The following is a 26,298-nucleotide window of genomic DNA, read 5'->3' on the forward strand; positions in this document are numbered from 1 at the left end:
CATATTGAAGATGCTGAGCTTATGAAAGAGAATAATATGTGTTCTGTCATGAGTGACGAAAACTACTTCTACATATAGAATTTGTATTATGCTGTGTTATCTGTAATGGAAATTCTGATTTTTTTATAGGGTTTTGATGTGAAAGAGCAGTTGCATAAGATATGTTTCTACACTATTGATAAAAACATACGCAACTTGTTGGTAAGTGGAGAAAAGACTTTTCTGACTTACATTATCAGTTGCACAGAACAGTTAACTTTTTGTACATCTGTATGTAGAATACACACTCTTTGCTATCTCAAAACCTCTCAAAACCCATCCTATACAAACTCTATTGTGCCCCCTGCAACCATGCACTGGTCTTAGATTTGTCGTTGCACCCCCCCGCCTTTTTTTTTTCCCCATCTGCAGTTGAAGTTAAAATTGATTGAAGTGACAGTTTATCCTGTCCCTGGTGCATTTCTTGCCTGACTTTATACACAGGATGAAATTCTGACTCCACTGAAGTCACTGTCAGACTCTCTTATTGACTTCAGTGGGGCCAGGATTTCACCACAGTCTGTTATACCACACTCACAGATCCCCAGGTTCCTTCCCCCGGATCACTTCTGTCTTAATGTTTTTATTATCAAAGAAGTCAGCAAAAAGATTAAGTTCTTTTTTATGTCATGACAATAATTTGTGAAATATATTTGTGATCAAAAGTAGTATTTTAATTTTACTCAAAGGTGAAAGTGTTGCAAGAACAAAACTATTTTTCTGAAAAAGAGAAGAGAGTGATAGCCTTTGTGCATCAGGTTGAAAACTTTTATTCGGGATCCTTCCAAGACAATAAAGAGATTCAGCCTCTTTCCAGGTAACATGGTTTAATTGCCTTTTTATCTTAAATGAACAACATAAGAACTATGGCAATCTAAGACTTGTATTCTGTAGGTTTTTCTGTGCTAACAGATGTGGACTTTTGTAATTCTCCAACTACAGTGGCATGGGGTTCCTGTTACGTAGGGTAAAATGTTTTTAAGAGCTCTGGAAGATGATTATTTTCTTCATGGACAGGACACTTGTTATCATGAACTTAGTGTAAAATCTTTGCAGACTACACTTGGTCGATCATTAGCCATAGAAGGATACCATTTTTTAATAGGCAAATATCTGTAAATGTTGATTTAGCTGTATATACAAACCAACAAAAAATATTTCTATCGATCATAATAGAAATTTACAGATAAGCAGCATTTTTTTTTCTTTGCCTGAGAACTTAATTCCAGTCAAAATCCAGTGATTTAGACTTTGGAATTAGGCTTGTGACATATGGACTAGCAAGTGAATAGTAAAAATAGGTATGCTTTGTTGATTTAAGGATAGTTACTGTGTATATTTTGACATGATGTTGACAGTTTGTATTTTTAGTGGTTTATAAAGCTTTTTTTGAATCTCAGCATCTACTGTCATTAAATAATTGTCTGGCTTCTCCATAGCTTTTGGCAACTGTAAAAATTTAAATTAATAAAAATCTAAAAAAAAAACCCTTAAATATATAAACATTGATATTATCTGTCAATTATTAAAAAAAAATTCTTCTAGGCCTACTTCTTACTGTCAATTTAGTGGAGGCCTTTTTATGTCACCTCTACTGTAAATAAAACAGTGGCTTATGCTGCTAGTGGCTTAAAAAAAAAAAGACTAATGTGATCCTTAGATGCATAAATGGGAATCTCAAGTAGGAGTAGAGAGATTAATTTACCTCTGTTTGGCACTGGTGCGACCACTGCTGAGTCCAGTTGTGGTGTCAGCAATTCAAGAAGGATGTTGATAAACTGAAGAGGATTCAGAGAGGAGCCAGGAGAACAATTAAATAATTAGAAAACCTGTCTTATAATGATCAAGGTCTTTGAGTCTGTTTAGATTAAAGATCAGTTTAAGGGATGAGTAGCGCCTACATGGAGAAAAAATATTTGAAAATGGACTTTTAGGTCCAGCAGATAAAGATATATCATGATCTAATGGCTAGAAGTTGAAGCTAAACAAATTCAGACTAGAAAAAAGGTGTACATTTTCAACAATGAGGATAATTAACCATTGGAACAGTTTACCCAGGGTCATAGAGGATTCTGCATCACCGGCAATTTTTCAATTAAGAATTGGATGTTTTCCTAAAAGATCTGCTCTGTTAATCCTTTGGAGGAAGTTCTGTGGCCTATTTCATGCAGGAGGCCAAATTAGATGATTGTGGTGATCCCTTCTGGCCTTGGGATCTATGAGACATATACTATTGATAAAATAACTAGGTATACAAAACCAAGCTAATGACATGTTAAGGCCTACTGGATGTATTGCTTACATTATGGTATTTCTTTATTCATTGCTTGAGGTACAATAGATGGCAGTTAATTTAAAAAAAGTGTTTTGGCTTTTGGTTACTTTACTTCTGTGGGTAACTACCATGTGGAACAATCCTTCACTGGCAGAGGAGCTCAGTGACTTAATAGGACTCTTCCATTGTTAACCTCTAATGAGAATTCTGTGAGCTGTAACATTCAGTGAATGTCTGTGTGTTGCAAAACATTTATCCATCTGTCTTGTACTAAAACCAGTGTTTCTGCAGTTACCTGTAATACTGCTGTTTGCAGCACACACGGGATAGGTGAGGCACCAGCCAGTACAGATTACAGGTGCCCTTCCAACTTTGGAGTCACATGGTGAACCCTTTACTAGAGCTAGTGCAGCACGAATAACTGACTTTTCGGTTTTCTGGCAGTTCTGAAAAAAAATTTTTTTTTAAACTGTTCAGTTCAGAATGAACCAAAACTAAATTTTTGGCAAATTGAAAGAGTCAAGGGAAAGAAACCTACATTTTGGGTTGAACAAAATATTTTGAGCATTTTTAACCACAGTAAAGGCCATGAAGAGCTAGATTCACGAAACTGAGGTGGTGGTAATGCTCGTGCCCATGTGTAATTGTTAGCCCAGTGATTAAGGCATTTACCTGGGATGTGGGAAACCCAGATTTGAATCCCTGCTCTGAAGCGGGGACTTGAAACCAGGTCTCCCCATCTCAGGTGAGAGCCCTGATCACTGGGTTTAGAGTCATCCTCATTCTAGCCCAGAAATGACTATTCAAGTATTTTATGAAAAAGTAAAACATTATGGGGTTCACAATCAGGTCCTTAATTTTTATTTTCTCTTATGGTAGTTCCTTAACGTTTGGTTGGAACACACATTCTTTAAATATTAGTGTTGCTGTTCAGGTGAATCATTTTTGTTTCAACACTATGAGTGTTCTATAATATTGCAAACTACAGAACTTGGAAATGAGAACATGCTAAGAGGCTTTATTAATATCATATTCATTATAAAACACACTTATTACAGTGCATGTTATCTCAGTTCAGTTTGTACAGCATTGAATATTTACTACTGTGCCTAGCAATTAACTAGCTTTTTTCCCGCATTACATTCATTTGTTCCGAAGATACTAGTACATTATAAGCATTCCCAAAAATCTTTTTTGAAGATACAGATCTTGTTGGCAGGACCAGCTCTAGGCACCAGCAAAGCAAGCATGGGCTTGGGGCGGCACAATTCCAGGGGCGGCATTCTGGCCATCCTTTTGTGCTCTCGGAGCTTGGGGCGGCAAAAAACCTGGAGCCAGCCCTGCTTGTTGGTATCCCTTGTAAAGCACCACTAAAAATTATAAATAACAGCGTTAATGAATTTGTTAAAAATTCCAATACTGTGAACTACAGTTTGTAAGAAGTTTAGTAAAACATCTTAATGGGTAAATATTTCTGCCAGTTTCAGGAATTGGAAAAAAGAACAAGATCTGTCCAGTCACACAGCTGTTTTGGATACATTCTTGACTTGTGACAAACCTCAGATTCACAACAGGGAGCACAGAATTATGTTAAACTGGGGTCAGTGGTGGGATCAGGATATTCAGGAAATGATTCTTCTTCCCAAAAGATCACATGAAGGCAAGTATTCCAGTACTAAGGAGTCGAAGAAATTAAACATTGAAAACTAAAGGTGCCTTTGTAGCATTGAGTTGTATTTGGGCTGGTGGAGCATAGATGTGGTGAGTTCAAGATGAGCAAAAGGGAGGTTCATAGAGTCAGGTTTGGTTTATTTTCACAGTTCCAGTATGAGGAAAGGTTAACTTGTGTTTTGGGAGAAAAAACTCAGATAAATTGTGAAATTTGGCTGAATCAGCCTTCAGAATGTGGGCACGAAAATCAGTCTACCCTTTGATGCTTTGGGGAAGAGAGGAAAGAGGCTAGCTAAAAAGGACTTCTCAAATAGTGTTTTATATTGTGAATGACTTGCATGATGGTGGTTGTTCCAGAAAGCTGCTTATATCATAGCATTTTGTTTTTCCACCATAAAGTTCTAACTAGTTATGACAGTGTATTTAATTTATTAGCAAAAGAATTGCATTGTATTAACAAAAGAAGAAACCTTGGATCCGTTCACCAGGTGTACATATGTGATTATAAAGGGTCTCACTGTTACCCTAATGTTATTTGTGTGTGTTTGTTTTATTTTAAACACAGAATTCAAGTCCTGTAATCCTGCGGTTCTTTGGATGTATCTGACATCCCAGCATGACTGGCTTAACATTTGCTCATGGATTGAAGAATCCCAGCCACATAGTCATACCTTATTTCAACAAGCTAACTGGCCTTCTCTGACACCAGATATTATTGACCAAAATACATTCTGCAGCAGCTATATGAGAAATGAAATATTAGACAAGCTGGCTAGGTAAGTGTCCTCACTGTGTTAATACTAAGTTTACCTTTTCAGGAGAACCAGAATCTGATGTAGAAGTGTATGCATGTAAAATCTAAGATATACATTTAATTGTAATGATGTGGTATTTTGATTTAAATAGATTTAACCATTTACGAAGTGTGGGCTCAGTCCAGGATTCTTTGCATACCCAAAACTCCCATTAAATGTAATGAGAGTCTTACAGGCATAAGAAAATGCACGATCAGCCCTTAGTTCTCATGCACATCAGTTTCTGCTACCTATTTTAGCTGCCACATTTTATTCTATTTTATGCCATATTTATTTTATTACCTATGTTAGTTGCCATAAATGTAATGTTTCTTTCTCTCCCACTTTTTCACAGTGAACTCCATCAGTTAAAACTAATATATAGTGCTGTGAGATCATCGTAAGGAAATATACTGTTGCATGTTATGCAGTAAAACAATTCAGTGTCAGCAGAAGATCTCTTATTTAGCCATTCAGTGAAGATATCTTCAGCTGAGACAACTGCTCAATTTAAAAGCGTGTGGTTTATCTTTTTCTTGCTAGAAATGGAATTTTTGTCCCATCTGAACAAGACGACTTTGAATTCCTCCTCCTAAGATTGAGCCATATTGGAGGAGTGATGCAAAATCCACATCCTGTTCCAAAATACAGTTCTGCGAGTGGTTTGGATTTCCACACCCATTTCATCCTCTATTGTTTAGAACGTAGTCTGCAGCATCTGCTATACACATATTTAGACTATTACAGGTACAACTACTTGGATTTATTCATCAGTATAAAAAAAGTGTTTTATATGCAGATCTTTATAAAACTGGAAGCTGGTAAAATACAACTTAAATAGTCGGTGATGAGAATTTTCCAGTGCAACTTAGGTCATAGAATCAATCACAGAATCATAGACTTTAAGGTCAGAAGGGACCATTATGATAGTCTAGTCTGACCACCTGCTCAACAGAGGCCACAGAATCTCACCCACCCACTCCTGTATCAAACCCCTAACTTATGTCTGAGCTATTGAAGTCCTCAAATCGTGGTTTAAAGACTTCAAGGTACAGAGACTTCTCCAGCAAGTTACCCGTGCCCCATGCTGCAGAGGAAGGCAAAAAAACCACATGGCCTCTGCCAAACTGCCCTGGAGGAAAATTCCTTCCTGACCCCAAATATGGTGATTGGCTAAACCCTGAGCATGTGGGGAAGACTCGCCAGCCAGCCACCCAGGAAAGAATTCTCTGTAGTAACTCAGATCCCATCCCATCACAGGTCATTGGTCATATCTACTGCTAATAGTCGAAGATCAATTAATTGCCAAAATTAGGCTATCCCATCATATCATCCCCTCCATAAACTTATCAAGCTTAGTCTTGAAGCCAGATGTGTCTTTTCCATCCACTGCTTCCCATGGAAGGCTGTTCCAGAACTTCACTCCTTTGATGGTTAGAAACCTTCATCTAATTTCAAGTCTAAACTTCCTGATGTCCAGTTTATATCCATTTGTTCTTGTGTCCACATTGGTACGGAGCTTAAATAATTCTTCTCCCTCCTTGGTATTTATCCCTCTCATATATTTATAGATAGCTATCATATCTCCTCTCAGCCTTCTTTTGGTTAGGCTAAACAAACCAAGCTCTTTGAGTCTCCTTTCATAAGACAGGTTTTCCATTCTTTGGATCATCCTAGTAGCCCTTCTCTGTACCTGTTCCAGCATTAGCTTTTTTCATGACCATATCACACTGGCGGCTCATAGCCATCCTGTGATCAACCAGTTCTCCGAGGTCCTTCTCCTCCTCTGTTACTTCCAAGTGATGCGTCCCTAGTTTATAACAGAAATTCTTGTTATTAATCCCTAAATGCATGACCTTCCACTTTTTGCTATTAAATTTCATCCTATTACTATTACTCCAGTTTACAAGGTCATCCAGATCTTCCTGTATGATATCCCGGTCCTTCTCTGTATTAGCAATACCTCCCAGCTTTGTGTCATCCGCAAACTTTAATAGCACATTCTCGCTTTTTGTGCCAAGGTCAGTAATAAAAAGAATAAATAAGATTGGTCCCAAAACTAATCCCTGAGGAACTCCACTAGTAACCTCCTTCCAGCCTGATAGTTCACTTTTCAGTGTGACCCGCTGTAGTCTCCCCTTGAACCAGTTTCTTATCCTACTTTCAGTTTTCATATTGATCCCCTTCTTTTCCAATTTAGCTAATAATTCTTCATGTGGAACTGTATCAAACGCCTTACTGAAATCGAGGTAAATTAGATCCACTGTGTTTCTTTTGTCTAAAATATCAGTTACTTTCTCAAAGAAGGAGATCAGGTTGGTTTGACACGATCTACCTTTTGTGAAGCCATGTTGTATTTTGTCCCATATTACCACTGACCTCAATGTCCTTAACTACTTTCTCCTTCATAAATTTTTCCAAGACCTTGCATACTACAGATGTCAAACTACCAGGCCTGTAGTTACCTGGATCACTGTTTGGGAAGAAGGACTGTTTAAAGGTGGTTAGTCAGTACAGTACTGACTCCATGAAAAGATTGGGGAGAGAGAGATACTGAGCTTTCAGGTGTAGCTTTTTCCCATAACTGGCACTGTAATGGCTTGACGCTGTAGCTGCAGTTTTGGCTCTCCAATGTAATCCAGAGTTTAACACTGAGCTCAGACCATCACTTCTTGACTTCCTCTTGCCATCTGATGTTAGTTTCCTTTGTGTCATCCTTGGTGGCAACTGCTTTCATACCATTTCGGATTTAAGGGAAAGCATTACAATTGTGACCATTTGAAACAGAGCACTGATTTAAATAATTTGATCTTAATAGTGAGTTAATTAATTAATTTTATTATAAACAACCTGTCTGAATCAGGCTCCGGTATGGCCAAACTCTTGACACACGTTGACTGCTAAATTCATTGCAAGATTACCTCTAAATCAGAACTAGTTAAGACTCTGGGAGAAGAGAAAATGTATTTGCTTTAAGAACAATTCCCCCCTCTCCTCCCAGCCCTTCTGGCTAAGGAGTAAACAGTAGTTTGAAGTAGATCATAGTCATCGAGATTACTGTTCTATCCTGTTCTAGCAGAATGAAAATTCCCCAGCAGTCATTGTTAGGGTACGTCGACTCTTTGAGCTGGGAGGTGTAACTCTCTTCTGCCTAGTGCGCTAAAAATAGTGTAGTCGTGGTGACAGGAGCAGTGAGAGCTGCTCCAGATAAGCACCAAGTGCCTCGGACGGGCATGTCTTGGGGCAGCGAGCCCTTTCTGCTGCTCATGCCACTGTGGCTACAGTCTTATTTTTCAGTGTGCCAGCTCAAAGAGCGCTCAGTAGCTATGTCTCCTCTGCTCGGAATCTAGACGTACCCATAGAGGGAATGGTTGTTAAACAAGTGAGAGAGTCCGTAGATTTAGTTCTTTTAGAAATGCCTGACCCAAAGAGTGCAACATAGTAACTGTTTAGAGAAGAGAATGGTGATTGTACATTGTTGCTTTTTATTAATGCATTTTATATTTTTATTATGCTACTGTTCTTGCCTTGTTTTCAGTTTAACTCCTTCGAATTGTCCTGTTTTGGATAAAAAGGAATTGCATGAGGCTCACCCCTGGTTTGAATTTCTAGTGCAGTGTCGAGGGGTTGCCAGTAACCCAAGAGGTAGGATCCCAGCTTTCATTCATTTCACATACACACGATGAGTTCATCCAAAGAAACATCAACTGGCGGCAGTGATGATTGCCTAAGTTAGTAAAAATCTAAACAGAAACAGCGCACACAGCAATACATTTACAGCTAATGCCTCCTCTGGGTCTTCTGGCATGTGCTGGCTTATCAGTGTCTTAGATTATATGTTCCCCTGGCTAGGTTGGTTTTTAATCAATGGCACTGAAAGTCAAAAGGACTTGTGCTCTTAACTCATTTAGATACTTTGGAAATCTCATTAATCTTTTATGGGGCCAACCATTTCATCATTGCTTAACAAATAAATAACTCTTGAATGAAGCTTGCATTTATTATTTCAGAAAATATGTACATAAGATAAAGAATTGCTCTGTAATGCACTGTAAAAATATGGGACCGGATTCCCATCCTCTTCCTATAGGCTGAATTCCTATTTAAGCTCAATAGGAACATTGTCAATACATTGGAGGAGTTTTAGGATCATGTCTGCCCATCTATATAGTGTGCCATCTGCATGAGTTTAATAAAGTAATTTTTCTTAATCCTGAATCAAATTTAAAATATGAATAATTTAATAATATAGTTGTTTTTTCAGAGAAGAAAAATCTCACTTTTTTTCTCTTTTTCCAGATCCAAAGATGATATTTCAGGCTAGTCTTGCAAATGCTCAGATCTTGATTCCTAGTAATCAAGCTAGTGTGAGCAGCATGCTGTTGGAAGGACATACACTTTTAGCACTTGCAACCACAATGTATGCACCTGGCGGTATAGATCAGGTACTTAATATGTCAGCTATTTCTGGAAACTTACTCCTATCACTAGGAGCTGAAAGCCCGTGCTGTCACATGGGTGTAATTCGTAAAGTCACGTGTGTTTTAAAAAAAAAAAGGGGGGGGGGGCTGAAAATGGTTGAGAACTTAAAAGTTGGATGGTAACAGACTGCAAATCCCAGTGATGATTGAACAGGTAATGTTCTAAACATAGAGCTCTCAACCAGGCTTGTAGCTGTTTCCATTGCTTCACTCCATGCTTCATTTCCATCGGCTTCAGAGTGATGATTGGGGTTGTTGTGTGTGCTGGCTGTGTTGTGTGGGTAGTTGTTGATTTGAGTTGTGCTGGGACAGCTGTGTGGGTGGCAAATCAGGGATGTATGCTGTGGTAAGGGGCCATGCGGGGGTTATTGCACATGCTGCTATGTTGTGTGGGTGGTTGTGCTAGATCTCTTGGTTTGTGTGGGTGGCAGTTGGGCACATAGATGAGCTGAGTAATCCACTATCTGTACAGTCTCCCTCACAACCAATGAAATTGTTGCATGCAAATTAGATGTAGAGTAAGGTAATTGGTTGAATTATCTCTGATATCACAATGGTGTAGGACTCCTGACATGGCATAGATACATGCCTTACTGTAGCTGTACAGCGTGTGGGTATAATTTGTAAAGTCAAAATGAGAACTTCATTTGGACAGTAACAGAACACAAATCCAAGTGTTGACTGAACTTGGTGATATTCTGAACAGAGAGGTTTCAACCATGCTTGTAACTGCTTCTGTTTTATCCCATTGACTCAGACATTTAGGCTTCAGAGTGACACGGGAGTGATAATCTTGGTCTCTTTCTACATAGATTATGAAAACAAAATGAGATGTCTCAACTCAATACAAAGAAATACACAAATGCAACCACATAACTTCCTTTCACAGAGATGGGAGTGTTCCTTTGGAGTAGTATGTTTCAATACATAATGAAAAATTGATTAAAGGTTACTTTTAGTTTCAAAATAATGCTACTGATGAGTACAATACCTTCTTAAAGTGGTTATGTTTTAGGTGTAGATAACAATGAAGTACAGAAGCCATTAGGATTGGCTGTTAAGGTGGTAGAATGTGTTTCTAAACTTTTCCTATACTTTTTTTTAAAAGTAGCTGTAGTTAATAGATATTAACAGGGTTATTTTCCACGCTTATATTTTATATCATAGAAAAGTTTGTTGTAAGTGTCAAAGTAGGTGCCCTTTGTTTCACTTAGTCAAAACCTCTGATTTTGAACCACAAAGTCTGTGCTCTGATTAAACAGTTAGTGGGAATGTGTGACTTAACTGGTGTGCTATTTTGCTCTGAATAGGTGGGATTCAGCTTCCACTTTTCAACTGTTTGTCAAGTTATGAATCATGGCACGTAACAGAAAATGTGCTTATTGGTTTATTGTTTTGTAAAGACTTAAAATATAAGCATGTTTAATATCTTTTTATTAAATATACTGCTTCATGTTTCAGATGTGACTTCATTTAACACAAACAGTTTAGTTGTTTTCTTGTGTATAATAGTGCAGTGACTGCTGAAAGAGGTGTTTTTAGAATAATTCTCAGGGATATCCTTGGATATTTTTCTGGACTGTAAATCATGAAAGTTTTGTAACAAATTCAACATCTAGTGCTCTGTCTTGCATTTCTTGAACACCCAATGTATTTCTATTGGTTTGAGGTAGGTAGGTAGTTTGGGATCTTCAGTTTTGGGTGTACAAGGAATGCAGGATCATGCCCATGTACAGTTACTTTTTTTTTTATGAGTGAAATGTTCTGTTCTTATTTCCTTTCAATCTAGGTTCTTCAGAATGAAGATACTGAAAAGCCCCTGAAGAAGGTGGATCCACAGCTGTTAAAAATGGCATTGACGCCTTACCCCAAACTCAAAGCTGCTCTCTTTCCGCAGAACACTTCTCATGGAATTTTGCCACCTGATATCTCACTCTACCATCTTATGCAGGTATATATAATGCATTGTAAATGAAGCTGCATATCAAAGTGAATGCAAGAATTTCAGAGAAGTTCCGTTTTGAGCTACAGACACTTTGAAAGTATGTGTTCCCATCTCGATTTAGCACAAGTGTGAAAGAGTGACTTGCTGGCTGGTGCACCCCTTCGTGGCTAGGTGTGGCATAGCAGGTGCTTCTCTCAGGCCCCCTGCTGATGGGTGCTCCATTTCTGCAGTGGTCTGCTTCTTCTTGTGACTCACCCTTCCAGACTGGTCCAGTCCTATCCCATCTGGGTAACAGAGTCCCTCCCACAAAACAGTAGTCCAGTGACTGTACACTATGTCTTCAGCCCAGCTCTGGGCTCAGTGGTCCTTACACTTTTTATCTCCAGGGGCTTTCACCACCTTTTTCAATGGTCGATAAAGTAACCCAGGCCTTCCCTTTACTTTAGGTTCCAGGCTCAGCTAATATTTGCTTCCTCATACTCCATGGTGACTCCCTGAACTACTGAGCCTGTCTCTAGGCCCTTTTCCTCAGTCCCTTCCTGGGATCACTCCTCCACAGATTATTTGCCCCTTCCCAGACTCTGCAGAGCCCTTTCTGGCTCTTGTACTGAGTGATACCTCCTAGGACTTTCACCCTGGAGGCCCAGCTCCTGTCTGCCTCTTCCAAGGCTGTGTGTGTGTGTCTCTCTCTCTCTCTCTTTCCTCTCCCTGGCATCTGCCCTTTTGTCAAGGCTTACTACTGGACTTTGCTCCACCCCTGTGGGTTCCCAACGCTTCTCCTAGCCCTTTGTCAGTGTTCCCTCCTTAGGAGAGGATCCCAGGGCCTACTCTCCCCCAGCTTCCTGTCCCCCAGCTCCCTCTCACTGCTCTGAGCTGCTCCCTGTGTGAACAACACCTAGTTCCTCCTCAGCTGCATCTGATAATGAATTGGTTCTTGTGCCACCAAGTGGGTTAATTGAACCCCCAGGCTTCTGTTATCCCTTTTGCTGCCAGCATGGAGTATACACTTCATCAGACCAAAAATTATGAAACTTGTATTAAAGCAACTGTAACAAGGTCGAGACTCACCAGTGCAGCACCTCCTGCTGGTTGACTTGGGAATTAGCTCAACTCCAGCTCCAGAGCACCCTCTGCTGGTCGGTGTCTTGCCTGCCTCAGGCCCCATGTCCCTCCCAGACCCTGGGATTCTGCCCCCAGCAGTACCCCCTTACTCTGGGTTCCCCTTCCAGGGGAACCCCAGTCCTCTAAACCCACCTTGCTGCAGTGGCTACAGCCAGTCATCATCTAGCCCCCTCTCACTGGGACAGACTGCAGTCTGTAATGACTACTCATCATTGGCAAGCGGGTAAGACCAGCTGCTCTGCCTATTCCCCAGGCTGCACCTCTGTAGCCCCAGTACCTTTGTAGGCCTTCACCAAGGCCTGCAGTCCGGGGGTTTACTAGGCTGGAGCTCCCCAGTTCCTCTTCCCTTCCCCAACATGGCTCTGCTTCAGGTGCCTTCCTCTCAGGCAGCCAGGCCCTTCCCAGTCCAGAGCTAGAGTGAGACTCCTCCAGCTCCTGGCCCCCAGCTCTCTTATCAGGGCCAGTTGGGCCCTGATTGAGCTGGCTACACCTGTGGTCAGCTACTCCCTCAGCTGCTCTCACTCCTTTTCCCAGCCGCAGCCCTCTCCAGGGCTGCTTTTAACCTCTGTTCTAGGGGAGTGGGGCAGCCTCCCCACTACAGCATCTATATTGTAATTTGATAGATAATTTTTAAATGTTGTTTGTTAAGGCTCAAACCCGATCATTTATGGAAAAAGTCTGGACTACTCTCCTAGGCTGACTTGATTTCACAACTGAACGTAGAATAATATACTGTTATATTTTACTCTGCAAATCCTGGGATTTGGGACTGACACTAAGGCTTCAGGCCAAGATTTTAGACAGTGGGTGGCTGCAGTTAAGCTCCTAAATCCATATTTAGGCACCTAAATACGTGGCCTGATTTTTCACATATGCGGCAATCCCAGGCTCCCGTGAAAGTTGGCAGCTCTAGGATTATGTTGTTAGTATTTTCAATAGGCAGGTTATCAACTGTCACTGAAAATTAGAGTTATTTTTTTAATTAAGTGGAGGAGGAAGGAGAGTGAGACCTAGAATGAAAGGATGGGGGAAAATGGAGGGACCCCATACAGACAGTCACATGAAAGCTCCTTGTTGGTAGATCTCCTTGGCTTAAGTTAGGCGGGTGATGAGATGACCTCCTAATAGCTGGGAATAGTCTACTGGACTCATAACTACAAGAACAGCATTAGCCGCACTAAGACCCGCCATTCAGCAAAGCACTTACGCCCATGCTGCCCCACGTAAGTATGTGCTTAAAGTTGCAGTCACAATCGGGTCTTGTCTGAGTTGAAAATATGTGCTTCCCAGAAAGAGCTGCCTGAGGTATTTGTTACTGCAGCAGGAGCAAGAGCTTTACTATCAACTGCTAGAGATTCCTGAAGTATTTTTTTGTTCTAATTGGCTTTAAAATCATGATGCTTTGAACAGTTTATCTGCATATATTTTGTTTTTAATTTTTCAGTCATTAGCGCCTTTTGATCCCACTAAATTATTTGGCTGGCAGTCGTCAAATACTCTTGCCATAGCAGGTAATTAATTTTAAAATGTAAAATACTTGTGTTTAGGCTACGAACTTTGAATGAAGTACTTTTCAGTGGATATCACAATTTGCCCCTTGCTGGGCACAGACATTGTTCAACCCCGGTTCTCTGAGGTACTGGTACAGGCCTTTTACTCCTCTAACTTTCCTCTCGGGACACTTGACAGCCTGTGAATATCCTGGCTGCTTTCCCTAATTCTATTCTGAAAGTCTTCCAGATCTCTTCAGAACCCACCAGTTGACTACACCTCTGACCCTGGGTTTGAAAAACCACTAAACTTTTATTTGACCAGAGTAAACATAACATAATCATAACAATAGCTTTCAGCAACCTTCTACAGGGCTGCTAGAATAATATGGATAGTGGGAGTGCTGAGAGTCATTGAACCAAACTGTAAACCCTGTGATGTGATGGAAACCACTTCAAGCCCGGGGGTGCTGCAACATCCCCAGTTCCCCTACTTCCAGCACCTATGACCTTCTACTTATTCCCAAAGGGAATGCCTAGACTTATAAGAGCCCAGCAGTGCTTCCCTCCCCGAACACAGTCTAGCTATTCAACCCCCTGTGTGATCCTGCTCCCTCCCTCTCTACTCAGGAGCCAAGTGATGACCCTTCACACTCAAAACACCCTGAAGTTCTGAACATGTAGTTCAGGTGAAGCTTCCATTCAGGAGTTTGAGACTTTGTGTCTCTGTGCACCAGTGACATGTGCTCTTTTGGTCTTCAACGACATACCCCTATAAAAACACTTAACAATTTTGGTTGACAACATTTACCCTACAACAACATCTCATATACCATTTCAAGTTAACATATTCCTTTCTCCACAGTAGAATTGCGCAGTAAATTACTCTTTTCAGTAGGTATTCCTCTGTATAAAAATATTTCTTATATTTTTCTAAAGGTTTTGTTTTAAAATGGTTGTTTACAAAGGTGTTATTGGGTCTGGCTACAGCACTTAGTTTCCGCATGATAGAATGGGGAATATCTGAATGTTAGTGGAGCTTTTTCCACAAGAAATGTTGTATAAAACAATAATCTTTACAAACCTACTGTGAATTAGATAAGTAATATGTTTCCTCTGACAGCGAGAGCATCCTTGCCTCAGTTTACTTAAGTGACCTGCCCATGGCAATTTAAACAAAAGTCAGTGCCAGAGTTCCAGTTGTACGGGAACCAGAATTAGAATTTGAGTGGTACTGGAAAGTTTAATAATTTAAAGCAGAGCTAGTGTGGTATTTGGTTTCCTCTTCCATAGAAGTTGTTGAGTAGCAGAAAGATATCTCCCAATTTTTAAATCAAACATTTATGCAATTAAGAAACACTGTGACATTCTTTCCAGACATCTCAAGTGACCTCCCTCATTTCTCGTCCCCTGATTTGGTAAACAAATATGCCATAATGGAACGACTGGATTTTTCCTACTACTTGCACCATGGACGCCCATCATTTGCTTTTGGTACCTTTTTGGTCCAGCAATTAGTAAAGAGCAAATCCCCAAAGCAGCTGTGAGTATTTTAAAAAATAATAGTTGCCATGTGAATATATAGCGGCATGCTAGGAAAAAATTAAAATGAGAAGCAGGAATGTCCTGCTAGAAATACCCCCAGCATTCTATTTTGAAATGTCATTTATTGTGCATCACATATAGATGTTCACTACAAAAAACATTTTAAGGACAAAAAAAGTGAAAAACGGTGAAAATGAAAAGTATAGATTAAGTGGTTGTGGTGGAGTTTTAGGCCCAAGGAAGTTGATTTTTGAAAATAGCTTTATGTAAGTAAAATGGGATATAGAGTTTAGTATATGAGGGGCGGAATATAGATTTGGTTAATAGGTTGTTGGGTGGGTGGTTAATATATACAGTCTGCTCTTAGAAACAAAGGGCATCCAGTTTCTTCATACCCATGCCAAATCTGTTTTACCTGAGTGGAGTATTCACGTTAATAATGATTTCAGGATTGGACCTAGACTTGAAAACTAACATTAGATAAAGGGAAAATGCCTGTTTATTTTTTCTTTCCTTATCGGTTCCTTCACTAACGGTATTAATTTCCGTGTTTAAACTAAAGAAAACATAATTTAATTTATAGAAGTTATTTAGCAAAATATAAAACGCAATCCCAGAATCTGACACACAAATAAGAAATCAATCTTAAAGTACATTAACCAAAACAATAGGACAGGTTGCTTTTTTTCATCTTCAGTGTATATATGTGGCATTTTATTTGTATTAATTAGTGTGAAAATGACACCATCAATCTGAAATCTAATACACTTCAAAAAGTTAAAAGTAGTTACTTAGTACACCTGCCTTTGTGTCTCCGTGCTACATTGTGTTGTCTTAAAATAATCTTTTCCTATTTTTAATGTTTTGTCTCTTCTGTTGCTGTGTGAAACATAAGCAAAAAGGTAACTTCACTGATTATATGAGGGAAACAGTGAAAATGTCTATGGGGAATTGCTGCCAACTGTACAAACTAAACACACTGGGGAAAAGATCATTATTTCTTCTATATATATCTCTTTAGTATAGTAATTTTCGATGTTGTTTCTAAGATTAGTAGGTTATTACACATCTTCAGGCAGAAGTGTGTCTAATTTAACTGTCACTTTTAGTGTGGGTGGGGGTTTGATACTATAGAAACATTCATTTGTTCACTCACTTTTTATGGTACCAGGGGCTAGATCCTTTTTCTCCTAGTGCCTGAACTGAAAGAGCAACGTCACTGGGAGACTGTTCAGAGAAGCGGCATCTTTTCTCTAGAGAGAGACTGTACTTTTATGCTGGAGTTCAGGTCATTTTTCAAGAAGAAAACCCTTCTTCTTGAAAGAAGCAGCGGCCAGCACATCCCTCAGCCAGCACATCCCTCGGCCCGCGCTGCTTCCCGCAGCCCCCATTGGCCGGGGACGGTGAACCACGGCCAGTGGGAGCTGTGATCAGCCTCACCTGTGGACGCTGCAGGTAAACAAACCGTCCGAGCCTGCCAGCGGATCTCCCTGACGGGCCACGTGCCAAAGGTTGCCGATCCCTGGACTATAGCATATGACTCCCTGTTCACTGCTGGAAAGTATTGCAGTCACTCCATTTGCTAGATTAGAACATCAGCGTAATTATGTTGTCACATTTCACATGGGCAAGGCCAAAGAGGCATTACTGTGGGGTTTTTAAATAGAGGGTGAGATATTTCTTATAGTCCTATAGCCTCCAAGTATCCTACAGTATTATGCTAATTACTATGGTAATATAATGTATATGCACATAAATACATACGTGAGTTTCTGTATGTAGATACGTGCATATATATTGCCATAGTAATGACCATAAGAACATACAATACTTGTAGGCTACAGGACTACAAGAAAAATCTTGCCCCCATCTGTCTACCCACCCACACTCTGTAGGTAACAAATGAAACTTTTCTCGCTCTATTTGAAATAAAGTACATTTCAAATATTCAGTGGGAGTATTCAGGTGCAATTCTGAACATGCCCTGGTTGCATTGTCACTAATAACATTGCCTGCATATCAGAATAATTTTTCTAAATTATGGAATCATTTTCTTTGGCTTCAAGGTTTTATAAAAGCTTATTGAAACAAATTGCAATTTTAAGGTATGTCCTTTTTAACATTTTTCTTGTGGGATGTTTATTTTCTTTCCTATATTCAGGTCCACATTTGCCCTAGGCAGTTAACATATTTTCAGCACAATTAAACTTATTCCAAATTCACTTGATTATATTTTTCAGCAATTGTAGGTATTAGCTTATGTTGTGAATTATTGTGTTTTGAGATTTCAGTCATAATTTCTATTGAATTAACTTTAACATTTCCTTTATTTTAGGATTCAGCAAGCAGGGAATGAAGCCTACGCTCTAGCTCTTTCTTTCTTTTATATACCTTCAATAGGAGCAGCATGCATTTGTTTTCTAGAGTTACTTGGTCTTGACAGCCTTAAACTTCGGGTTGATATTAAAGTTGCAGATATAATTTGGAGCTTCAAGTCTAGAAATGAAGACTCTCAACACAATTTAATAAGAGAAGCCTTGGGTAGAGTACACTTTTGCATATTTTATAATTATTGAGCAGTATAAAACAGCTATCAGAGGATGAAGGGGGTTATGGTGCCCAGCCCGAATAATGTCCAGGGAATGTAGGAGGAGCACCCTTTCTTTAAGGAGTTAAGAGCTTTGCCATTCTTACATACCCATTTTTCACTAATCTGTGAAGGGGTAATCCCATGGTTAATCCAGACTCGGCCTACTGATAAAATAGCAAAGGGTCTGTGTGCCAAAGGGGCAGCTGGAACTGGAATAATCGTACATGTCTCATATGCAACACATTGGTGTCAGTCTGCTACCCATAGGCATAGAGTAATCGCTCTTCCAAAAATGGTAGTCAGTTTTTGTTTAATATTGTAACATAAGATGATTAGAAGAAAAATGCCAAATTCCTCCGCCCTTGCTGCATTCATTCTGTAAACTACGTAGAAATTAGATATTTGAATTTGACCATGAGAATTTTTCTAGGAAGAACTTAAATTAAGAAAATTACATTTTTAGCTAGTGTTCCGTGTGATGTAGCTTTTTTCTCCAGTTAGGAAACCTAACAGGTTTTCTCATTTGTTTAGCTTTTATGTGATAAAGCTCTTTAAAGTATGTTTATTTAAATATAGGACAAATTTTTCAAAAGTGCCTGAGTTAGGAGCCTAACTCTCATTTTCAAAAGTGATGTAGGCACTTAGGAGAATTTACCTAAGCACTTTTGAAAAATTTCCTTACTATAGTGTGAAAACAGAGCCCCAGTAATATTTATTTTAATTTTTTTAAATAGTTGGAAATCTAACAAAATTGGCGGATGGTGAAAAAGCAGCAGCAGCAGAAGTGCTAATCTCCTTGGAAGAAGCTTTTTGGGATAAAATCGAACATCAAGAAATAAAGAAGTGAGCGAACTACACTTTTAATGCTCTTTATACTGGCCAACTGATATAAAGCACTGAATTTTACCCTTTATGTGGTCAGGCATTACCATGTGTCATAGACACAGCTACTCTGCATGGCAAGTGCAGTAAACAAAACCTATGAGCAACAAGTGTTTCCACATGTTGGGGGTAAGAAATGAGTCCTCTTTGTAAATCAGATACCATAGGCAATATGCCTCCTCAGCACTCGTAATAAGGAAGGGAAGCTAATGCATAATGTTGACTGTGCTACCTTTACTGCACTGCTGGGACTTCCTGAATTAGGAGCAAAGAGTGATCTGGAATTCCTCGCAAAGGCAAAACTGTTGTGAAAACTGAGAATTTGGATGGGCAAAAAATGTAGGGTTAGGCCCCCAAGATCGAATCTGATCCCAGTCCCTGCTGAAGTCTCAGGAAGGAAATCTTGATTCTTTACAATTGGAAGACCTGTCTGCATCTGTAGCCATTAAATATGGGAAGATGAAGGGACAATTACTACTTAAATAATTAAAAGTGGACAGATTTTTTTTAGTTAAAATTCTTTCGTTGCTATACAGAACATCCAGTGACTCTAGAAGACAGTGGTCTTTGGTGATGCAGTTCTGTAAGCTCCATGATATCAAACTGAGTACATCTTACCTAAAGGAATGTGCTAGATCCAATGACTGGCTGCAGTTTCTCATCCAGACCCAGATGTACAGCTACCAAATAGATGAGGTGAGCTACTGTGTTTAATTTAAAAATTACAAGAGACATTTTAAACAACAAGCATTGTTAATAGTGTAGTCTTTGTTTTTAAGATGTTTTTAAAATAGATGTCTCTTTAAAGAAACAACATCAGATTTAAATCTAGTCAGCTTAATGATAAGTTAGAAATTGTTTCAGGCTCTTAAATTGCCCATAAATCTCCCTATCATTTCTTTTTTTTACAGTCACATTTTCTTGTTTTTTGCATAATATTTTTCTCTGTTGCTGTGTGAAAAGCTGACACCAAAAAGAGCAGCAGACTCTACAGCAGAATCAGTAAGGACTATACACAGAGTGCTGTCAAATGCACATGAATAAATTGGTAAAATAGAAGTTTTTATTCTAGTCTTTTAATTATATTAAGATGAGGAGTTAATTTCTATCAGTAGTAGGTACAGCTGAACCTCAGGAACACCAGAGTTATGAACTAACCAGTCAACCACATACCTCATTTGGAATCAGAAGTACACAATCTGGCAGCAGCCGAGACCCCCCAAAAAAGCAAGTACAGTACAGTGCTGTGTCAAATGTAAACTACTAAAAAAAAAAAAAGGGAAAGTTTAAAAAAAAAAATATGACAAGGTAAGGAAACTGTTTCTGTGCTTGTTTCATTTAAATTAGGATGGTTAAAAGAAGCATTTTTCTTCTGCATAGCAAAGTTTCAGAGCTGTATTAAGTCAACGTTCAGTTGTAAACTTTTGAAAGAACAACCACATAATGTTTTGTTCAGAGTTTTGAACATTTCAAAGTTCAAACAACCTCCATTTCCAAGGGAACTTTGAGGTTCTACTGTATAACATTTTCAGACAGAAGTGACTTTTTTTGAGTGTTCTTTGAAGTGAGCTGGATACATAAATACCTGCCCAAATGGGACTTAATTCTGTTTTAATTATACTTACGGCTATGGTATGTTCATCCTGGATATTTAGGTTTAGTTCATTTTTAAAAATTAAATGTTTCAGTTACTATTTCAGTATTGGAGATATGTTAATATTTTGCAGCAGTCTCATTTGTATTAATAAAATAGGTATTTTGTTTCACATATAGAATGATTAGTTAATGGTATTGTCGGGGTGCAAATATTTATGCTGTAATTATATTGTGTGTTTTGGAAGAGTTTCAAAAGTCTTCCACTTTTGCTGTGCAACATAATCTTTAAAAATATGTTTTGATCTAGGTAAAGTCTTGTACAAGTCGGTGATCATTCATTAAATGGGACCTAAAAAAAGTCCGGCTTAATTGTTTTTATTAAGCTAAAAAGCTTCTCCAGAAGATAAGAGTCTCCCTTCTAAGAAACAGCTGTGAACTGCAAATATGCTTCAAATATGGACTAGTTTAAAATAAAATCAAGGTTTTAAAATACATTCACACACCCAATTTCACTATCTGTTGTATAATCAGCATAGTAACTGGTAAGATTAAATTGATATAGCCAGAATTTCTGAAATGTTCATAAATATATTTGCAATGTTTACTGTATGTAGAAGACACATACTTACTGTAGAATTTTTCAGTCTTGTTACAGTATGTACATTATACAGCATTGCTATGATAATCTTTGGCAGCCCGCATATATAATAAGAACCATTGTAGGTAACTCCCATGAAATTGGTAAGATTTGAACACACATACCTGGCACAATCGGCTCCTAAGGTATCTTTTCACAAATACTAGCATATTGTCTCTTATACAAACAATTCTAGGTTGGAATTTTCAAAGAAGCCTAAGAGAGCTAGGATCTCAAATCCTGTTGTCAGTGGGGAGCTTGATTTAGGCTTCTTTGAAAATCCTACCCTGAATGTTTTCAAAATAGAAAAATATAATTAAGTGTGCAGTCACCTGCAAATAAACCTCAGGTAGCAACTTACTGAAAAATTCCTTTCAATGATATACCGTCTATGCCAGGGATGTCATTGGGGCTGAAAATGAGTGTATGTTTTATGTAAAGGGAGGAATTTCAATATTTTATTGTGATACTGTGCATTTCTAAAACACTTTCATCTGCAGATCTCCAGAAGTATACCTTGTAAAATCGGTTTGATAAAATGTCTTCTGTGTTTACTTTTATTTCATGTACACAATAGCTCTCCCCTCCCCCAGTTGCTCTCTGCAAGTTTTCTGTATGAAGATGCCTTTGATTATCTTTTCTAGGTCATTTCCATTCTTCAAGATTTCACTCCCATTTTGCAAGAACATTTGATGCTGGCCTTTGAGAACTTGCAGCACTCTCGCTCTGATACAGGGAGTCATCACAACAACAACACCAGTCCACTCAAGATTGAGCACAGGCAGAGTGAACATACAAGTGACCTCTTTCAAATTCTGTTGTGCTGTCAAGAAAGTCCTAACCCTGGGTGCTACCTTTTGGCTGAAGGAGTGAGGCACCATGCTCCCTTCTTGAGTGTCTTAGCAGCCTGTTTTCAGGTAAGAACTATTCAAAAGTATTTCTCTTTTAGAGGTGTGGTGCAATACAAGGAAAAATCTACACATCTGGAGACCATTCAGAAAATTATTTCACATACTTATGTCAGAGCGGAAATATATACATTGTATACACCAAGTATTCCCCAATTATCAAAATAATTTGATTAGTATGACACATTTCATGTGATGTTTTACAGCTCTCTAGCTAGATTACTAAGTAATAAAAGAATGTCTGATTTTTTTGTCCATTTGGCAGGATCCCAACATTATTCACTGTCTCTGTGTTTGGATAATTACCTCTGTGGATAATGTTACTGCTGCTGAAGCAACAAACCATATTCAAGGCTCAGTAGAAAATCATGAATGGGATCTTCATGACCTTTCCACCATCTGGAAGATGTTTTTAAGAAGACAAAAAAATAAAACTCTCATGAATGGTTTCCGGCTCTTTCTCAAGGTAATGATTTACTTAGGTATTTTTAGCCTATATTTTTTTCTGTGTGTTTAGATCTCCTGTACTAGAGATTCTCTTATTTGCATAGAGGAGGCTTTCCACCTTGTCTTTCAAATTATTTGCAAGATAATCCACTGTGCTACATAGCCCTATGAGAAAATATTAGACTTGGAAAATAAACAGTTACAAACTTGCAAATAATTTGTCAGGTTTATATACCTTTTTGTAAACAACAAACCAAGACAAGCATTGTTCTTACACCAATTGATACAAACTTTCCATTTATTAGACAAATGTACTTTCAGTGGACTTTTGTAACCTTTTTGCTTATCTTTAAAGGATTCCCCTTTATTACATATACTGGAGATGTATGAACTGTGCATGGACTACAAAAAATATAATGAAGCCAAAACCAAACTCCACAACTTCCAGACAAGTCTTGCAAATGTAAGCAGATGTTTTGCAAATGTCTTTACTTAGATGTCATCATATTACAGTTTGATCTTTTCTAATGCCATAGGCTAAAACAAAGAAAAGGAGTCTGCTTAACATAATTCATGAGATGGTTTTGGAGTAATAGGTGTCCAACAACTCCTTCATCATTTCCACTTTGTGGAAAACCTGAATTTTGGAGTAAAAAGGAGCAGGTTGCTTGAATAAACTACATGCAATTTTAAATCAGTACATCTGATTTATTTAGGGCCAGATTGTGATACCCTAATTCACAGGAAGTAGTATCTTACTCCATGAGCAATCCTGTTGACTTCAGTGGGATTATATGATGGTTCTTAGGGTGCCCAGGACTGAGAGTCATCTTGTTATCCGCCTGCCTCCAGTAAGAGGGAGACCTGCTTGTGCTTAACTGGTTGTCACCTCGCTGATACCTCCAGTCTGTTAACTCCGTCCAGCTTGCTTGGGTGATTATGCCAGGCCTTACTTTGCCTTCCAGGTGGACAGTAGGTGCACTCACAGTAATACCAGGTCTGCTGTCCCCAAGTGAACAGTGCATACACCTGCTTCAGTGATTCAGCTCAGGATTGGCTCATTGTAAAATAACACGACACTGAGACAAATTTATAGTGAAAACAATCAGAAGTTTATTATCAAAGATCAAAATTTTAGAGATAATGAATAAGAATAACGGAAACAGAAGGAAAGGAGTACTTGTGGCACCTTAGAGACTAACCAATTTATTTGAGCATGATTTTTCGTGAGCTACAGCTCACTTCATCGGATGCATACCGTGGAAACTGCAGCAGACTTTATATATACACAGAGAATATGAAACAATACCTCCTCCCACCCCACTGTCCTGCTGGTAATAGCTTATCTAAAGTGATCATCAGGTGGGCCATTTCCAGCACAAATCCAGGTTTTCTCACCCTCCACCCCCCCACACAAATTCACTCTCCTGCTGGTGCTAGCCCATCCAAAGTGACAACTCTTTACATAATCAAGTCGGGCTATTTCCTGCACAAATCCAGGTTTTCTCACATCCCCCCCCACCCCCATACACACACAAACTCACTCTCCTGCTGGTAATAGCTCATCTAAACTGACCACTCTCCAAGTTTAAATCCAAGTTAAACCAAAACATCTGAGGGGGGGGGGGGTAGGAAAAAACAAGAGGAAACAGGCTACCTTGCATAATGACTTAGCCACTCCCAGTCTCTATTTAAGCCTAAATTAATAGTATCCAATTTGCAAATGAATTCCAATTCAGCAGTTTCTCGCTGGAGTCTGGATTTGAAGTTTTTTTGTTTTAAGATAGCGACCTTCATGTCTGTGATTGCGTGACCAGAGAGATTGAAGTGTTCTCCGACTGGTTTATGAATGTTATAATTCTTGACATCTGATTTGTGTCCATTTATTCTTTTACGTAGAGACTGTCCAGTTTGACCAATATACATGGCAGAGGGGCATTGCTGGCACATGATGGCATATATCACATTGGTGGATGTGCAGGTGAACGAGCCTCTGATAGTGTGGCTGATGTTATTAGGCCCTGTGATGGTGTCCCCTGAATAGATATGTGGGCACAATTGGCAACGGGCTTTGTTGCAAGGATAAGTTCCTGGGTTAGTGGTTCTGTTGTGTGGTATGTGGTTGTTGGTGAGTATTTGCTTCAGGTTGCGGGGCTGTCTGTAGGCAAGGACTGGCCTGTCTCCCAAGACTTGTGAGAGTGTTGGGTCATCCTTTAGGATAGGTTGTAGATCCTTAATAATGCGTTGGAGGGGTTTTAGTTGGGGGCTGAAAGTGACCGCTAGTGGCGTTCTGTTATTTTCTTTGTTAGGCCTGTCCTGTAGTAGGTAACTTCTGGGAACTCTTCTGGCTCTATCAATCTGTTTCTTTACTTCTGCAGGTGGGTATTGTAGTTGTAAGAAAGCTTGACAGAGATCTTGTAGGTGTTTGTCTCTGTCTGAGGGGTTGGAGCAAATGCGGTTGTATCGCAGAGCTTGGCTGTAGACGATGGATCGTGTGGTTTGGTCAGGGTGAAAGCTGGAGGCATGCAGGTAGGAATAGCGGTCAGTAGGTTTCCGGTATAGGGTGGTGTTTATGTGACCATTGTTTATTAGCACTGTAGTGTCCAGGAAGTGGATCTCTTGTGTGGACTGGACCAGGCTGAGGTTGGTGGTGGGATGGAAACCATCCTGGCTACTATGGATGTAGAAGCCCTCTACACCAACATTCCACACAAAGATGGACTACAAGCCGTCAAGAACACTATCCCCGATAATGTCACGGCTAACCTGGTGGCTGAACTTTGTGACTTTGTCCTTACCCATAACTATTTCACATTTGGGGACAATGTATACCTTCAGATCAGCGGCACTGCTATGGGTACCCGCATGGCCCCACAGTATGCCAACATTTTTATGGCTGATTTAGAACAACGCTTCCTCAGCTCTCGTCCCCTAAAGCCCCTACTCTACTTGCGCTATATTGATGACATCTTCATCATCTGGACCCATGGAAAAGAAGCCCTTGAGGAATTCCACCATGATTTCAACAATTTCCATCCCACCACCAACCTCAGCCTGGTCCAGTCCACACAAGAGATCCACTTCCTGGACACTACAGTGCTAATAAACAATGGTCACATAAACACCACCCTATACCGGAAACCTACTGACCGCTATTCCTACCTGCATGCCTCCAGCTTTCACCCTGACCACACCACACGATCCATCGTCTACAGCCAAGCTCTGCGATACAACCGCATTTGCTCCAACCCCTCAGACAGAGACAAACACCTACAAGATCTCTGTCAAGCTTTCTTACAACTACAATACCCACCTGCAGAAGTAAAGAAACAGATTGATAGAGCCAGAAGAGTTCCCAGAAGTTACCTACTACAGGACAGGCCTAACAAAGAAAATAACAGAACGCCACTAGCGGTCACTTTCAGCCCCCAACTAAAACCCCTCCAACGCATTATTAAGGATCTACAACCTATCCTAAAGGATGACCCAACACTCTCACAAGTCTTGGGAGACAGGCCAGTCCTTGCCTACAGACAGCCCCGCAACCTGAAGCAAATACTCACCAACAACCACATACCACACAACAGAACCACTAACCCAGGAACTTATCCTTGCAACAAAGCCCGTTGCCAATTGTGCCCACATATCTATTCAGGGGACACCATCACAGGGCCTAATAACATCAGCCACACCATCAGAGGTTCGTTCACCTGCACATCCACCAATGTGATATATGCCATCATGTGCCAGCAATGCCCCTCTGCCATGTACATTGGTCAAACTGGACAGTCTCTACGTAAAAGAATAAATGGACACAAATCAGATGTCAAGAATTATAACATTCATAAACCAGTCGGAGAACACTTCAATCTCTCT

The 26,298-nt window shown here is 39.5% G+C and overlaps 1 protein-coding gene across 2 annotated transcripts in view; it reads left to right on the forward strand.

Annotated features, from left to right (window-relative positions):
* Positions 1-26,298, forward strand: part of SPG11 (SPG11 vesicle trafficking associated, spatacsin) — a 63,879-nt gene that overhangs the window by 18,313 nt on the left and 19,268 nt on the right. For both annotated transcript variants that reach the window (XM_048867452.2, XM_048867453.2), the window contains exons 12-27: positions 130-201; positions 729-856; positions 3,796-3,974; positions 4,551-4,761; positions 5,323-5,526; positions 8,318-8,424; positions 9,079-9,224; positions 11,050-11,211; positions 13,772-13,838; positions 15,195-15,360; positions 17,698-17,903; positions 18,687-18,795; positions 19,371-19,530; positions 21,712-21,984; positions 22,241-22,441; positions 22,778-22,885. In XM_048867452.2, the coding sequence (XP_048723409.2) occupies positions 130-201; positions 729-856; positions 3,796-3,974; positions 4,551-4,761; positions 5,323-5,526; positions 8,318-8,424; positions 9,079-9,224; positions 11,050-11,211; positions 13,772-13,838; positions 15,195-15,360; positions 17,698-17,903; positions 18,687-18,795; positions 19,371-19,530; positions 21,712-21,984; positions 22,241-22,441; positions 22,778-22,885 (2,499 nt within the window). The remainder of the gene's footprint in view (positions 1-129; positions 202-728; positions 857-3,795; positions 3,975-4,550; positions 4,762-5,322; positions 5,527-8,317; positions 8,425-9,078; positions 9,225-11,049; positions 11,212-13,771; positions 13,839-15,194; positions 15,361-17,697; positions 17,904-18,686; positions 18,796-19,370; positions 19,531-21,711; positions 21,985-22,240; positions 22,442-22,777; positions 22,886-26,298) is intronic.

Source organism: Caretta caretta, chromosome 10 (assembly GCF_965140235.1).
Source record: "Caretta caretta isolate rCarCar2 chromosome 10, rCarCar1.hap1, whole genome shotgun sequence".
NCBI lineage: Eukaryota > Metazoa > Chordata > Testudines > Cheloniidae > Caretta > Caretta caretta.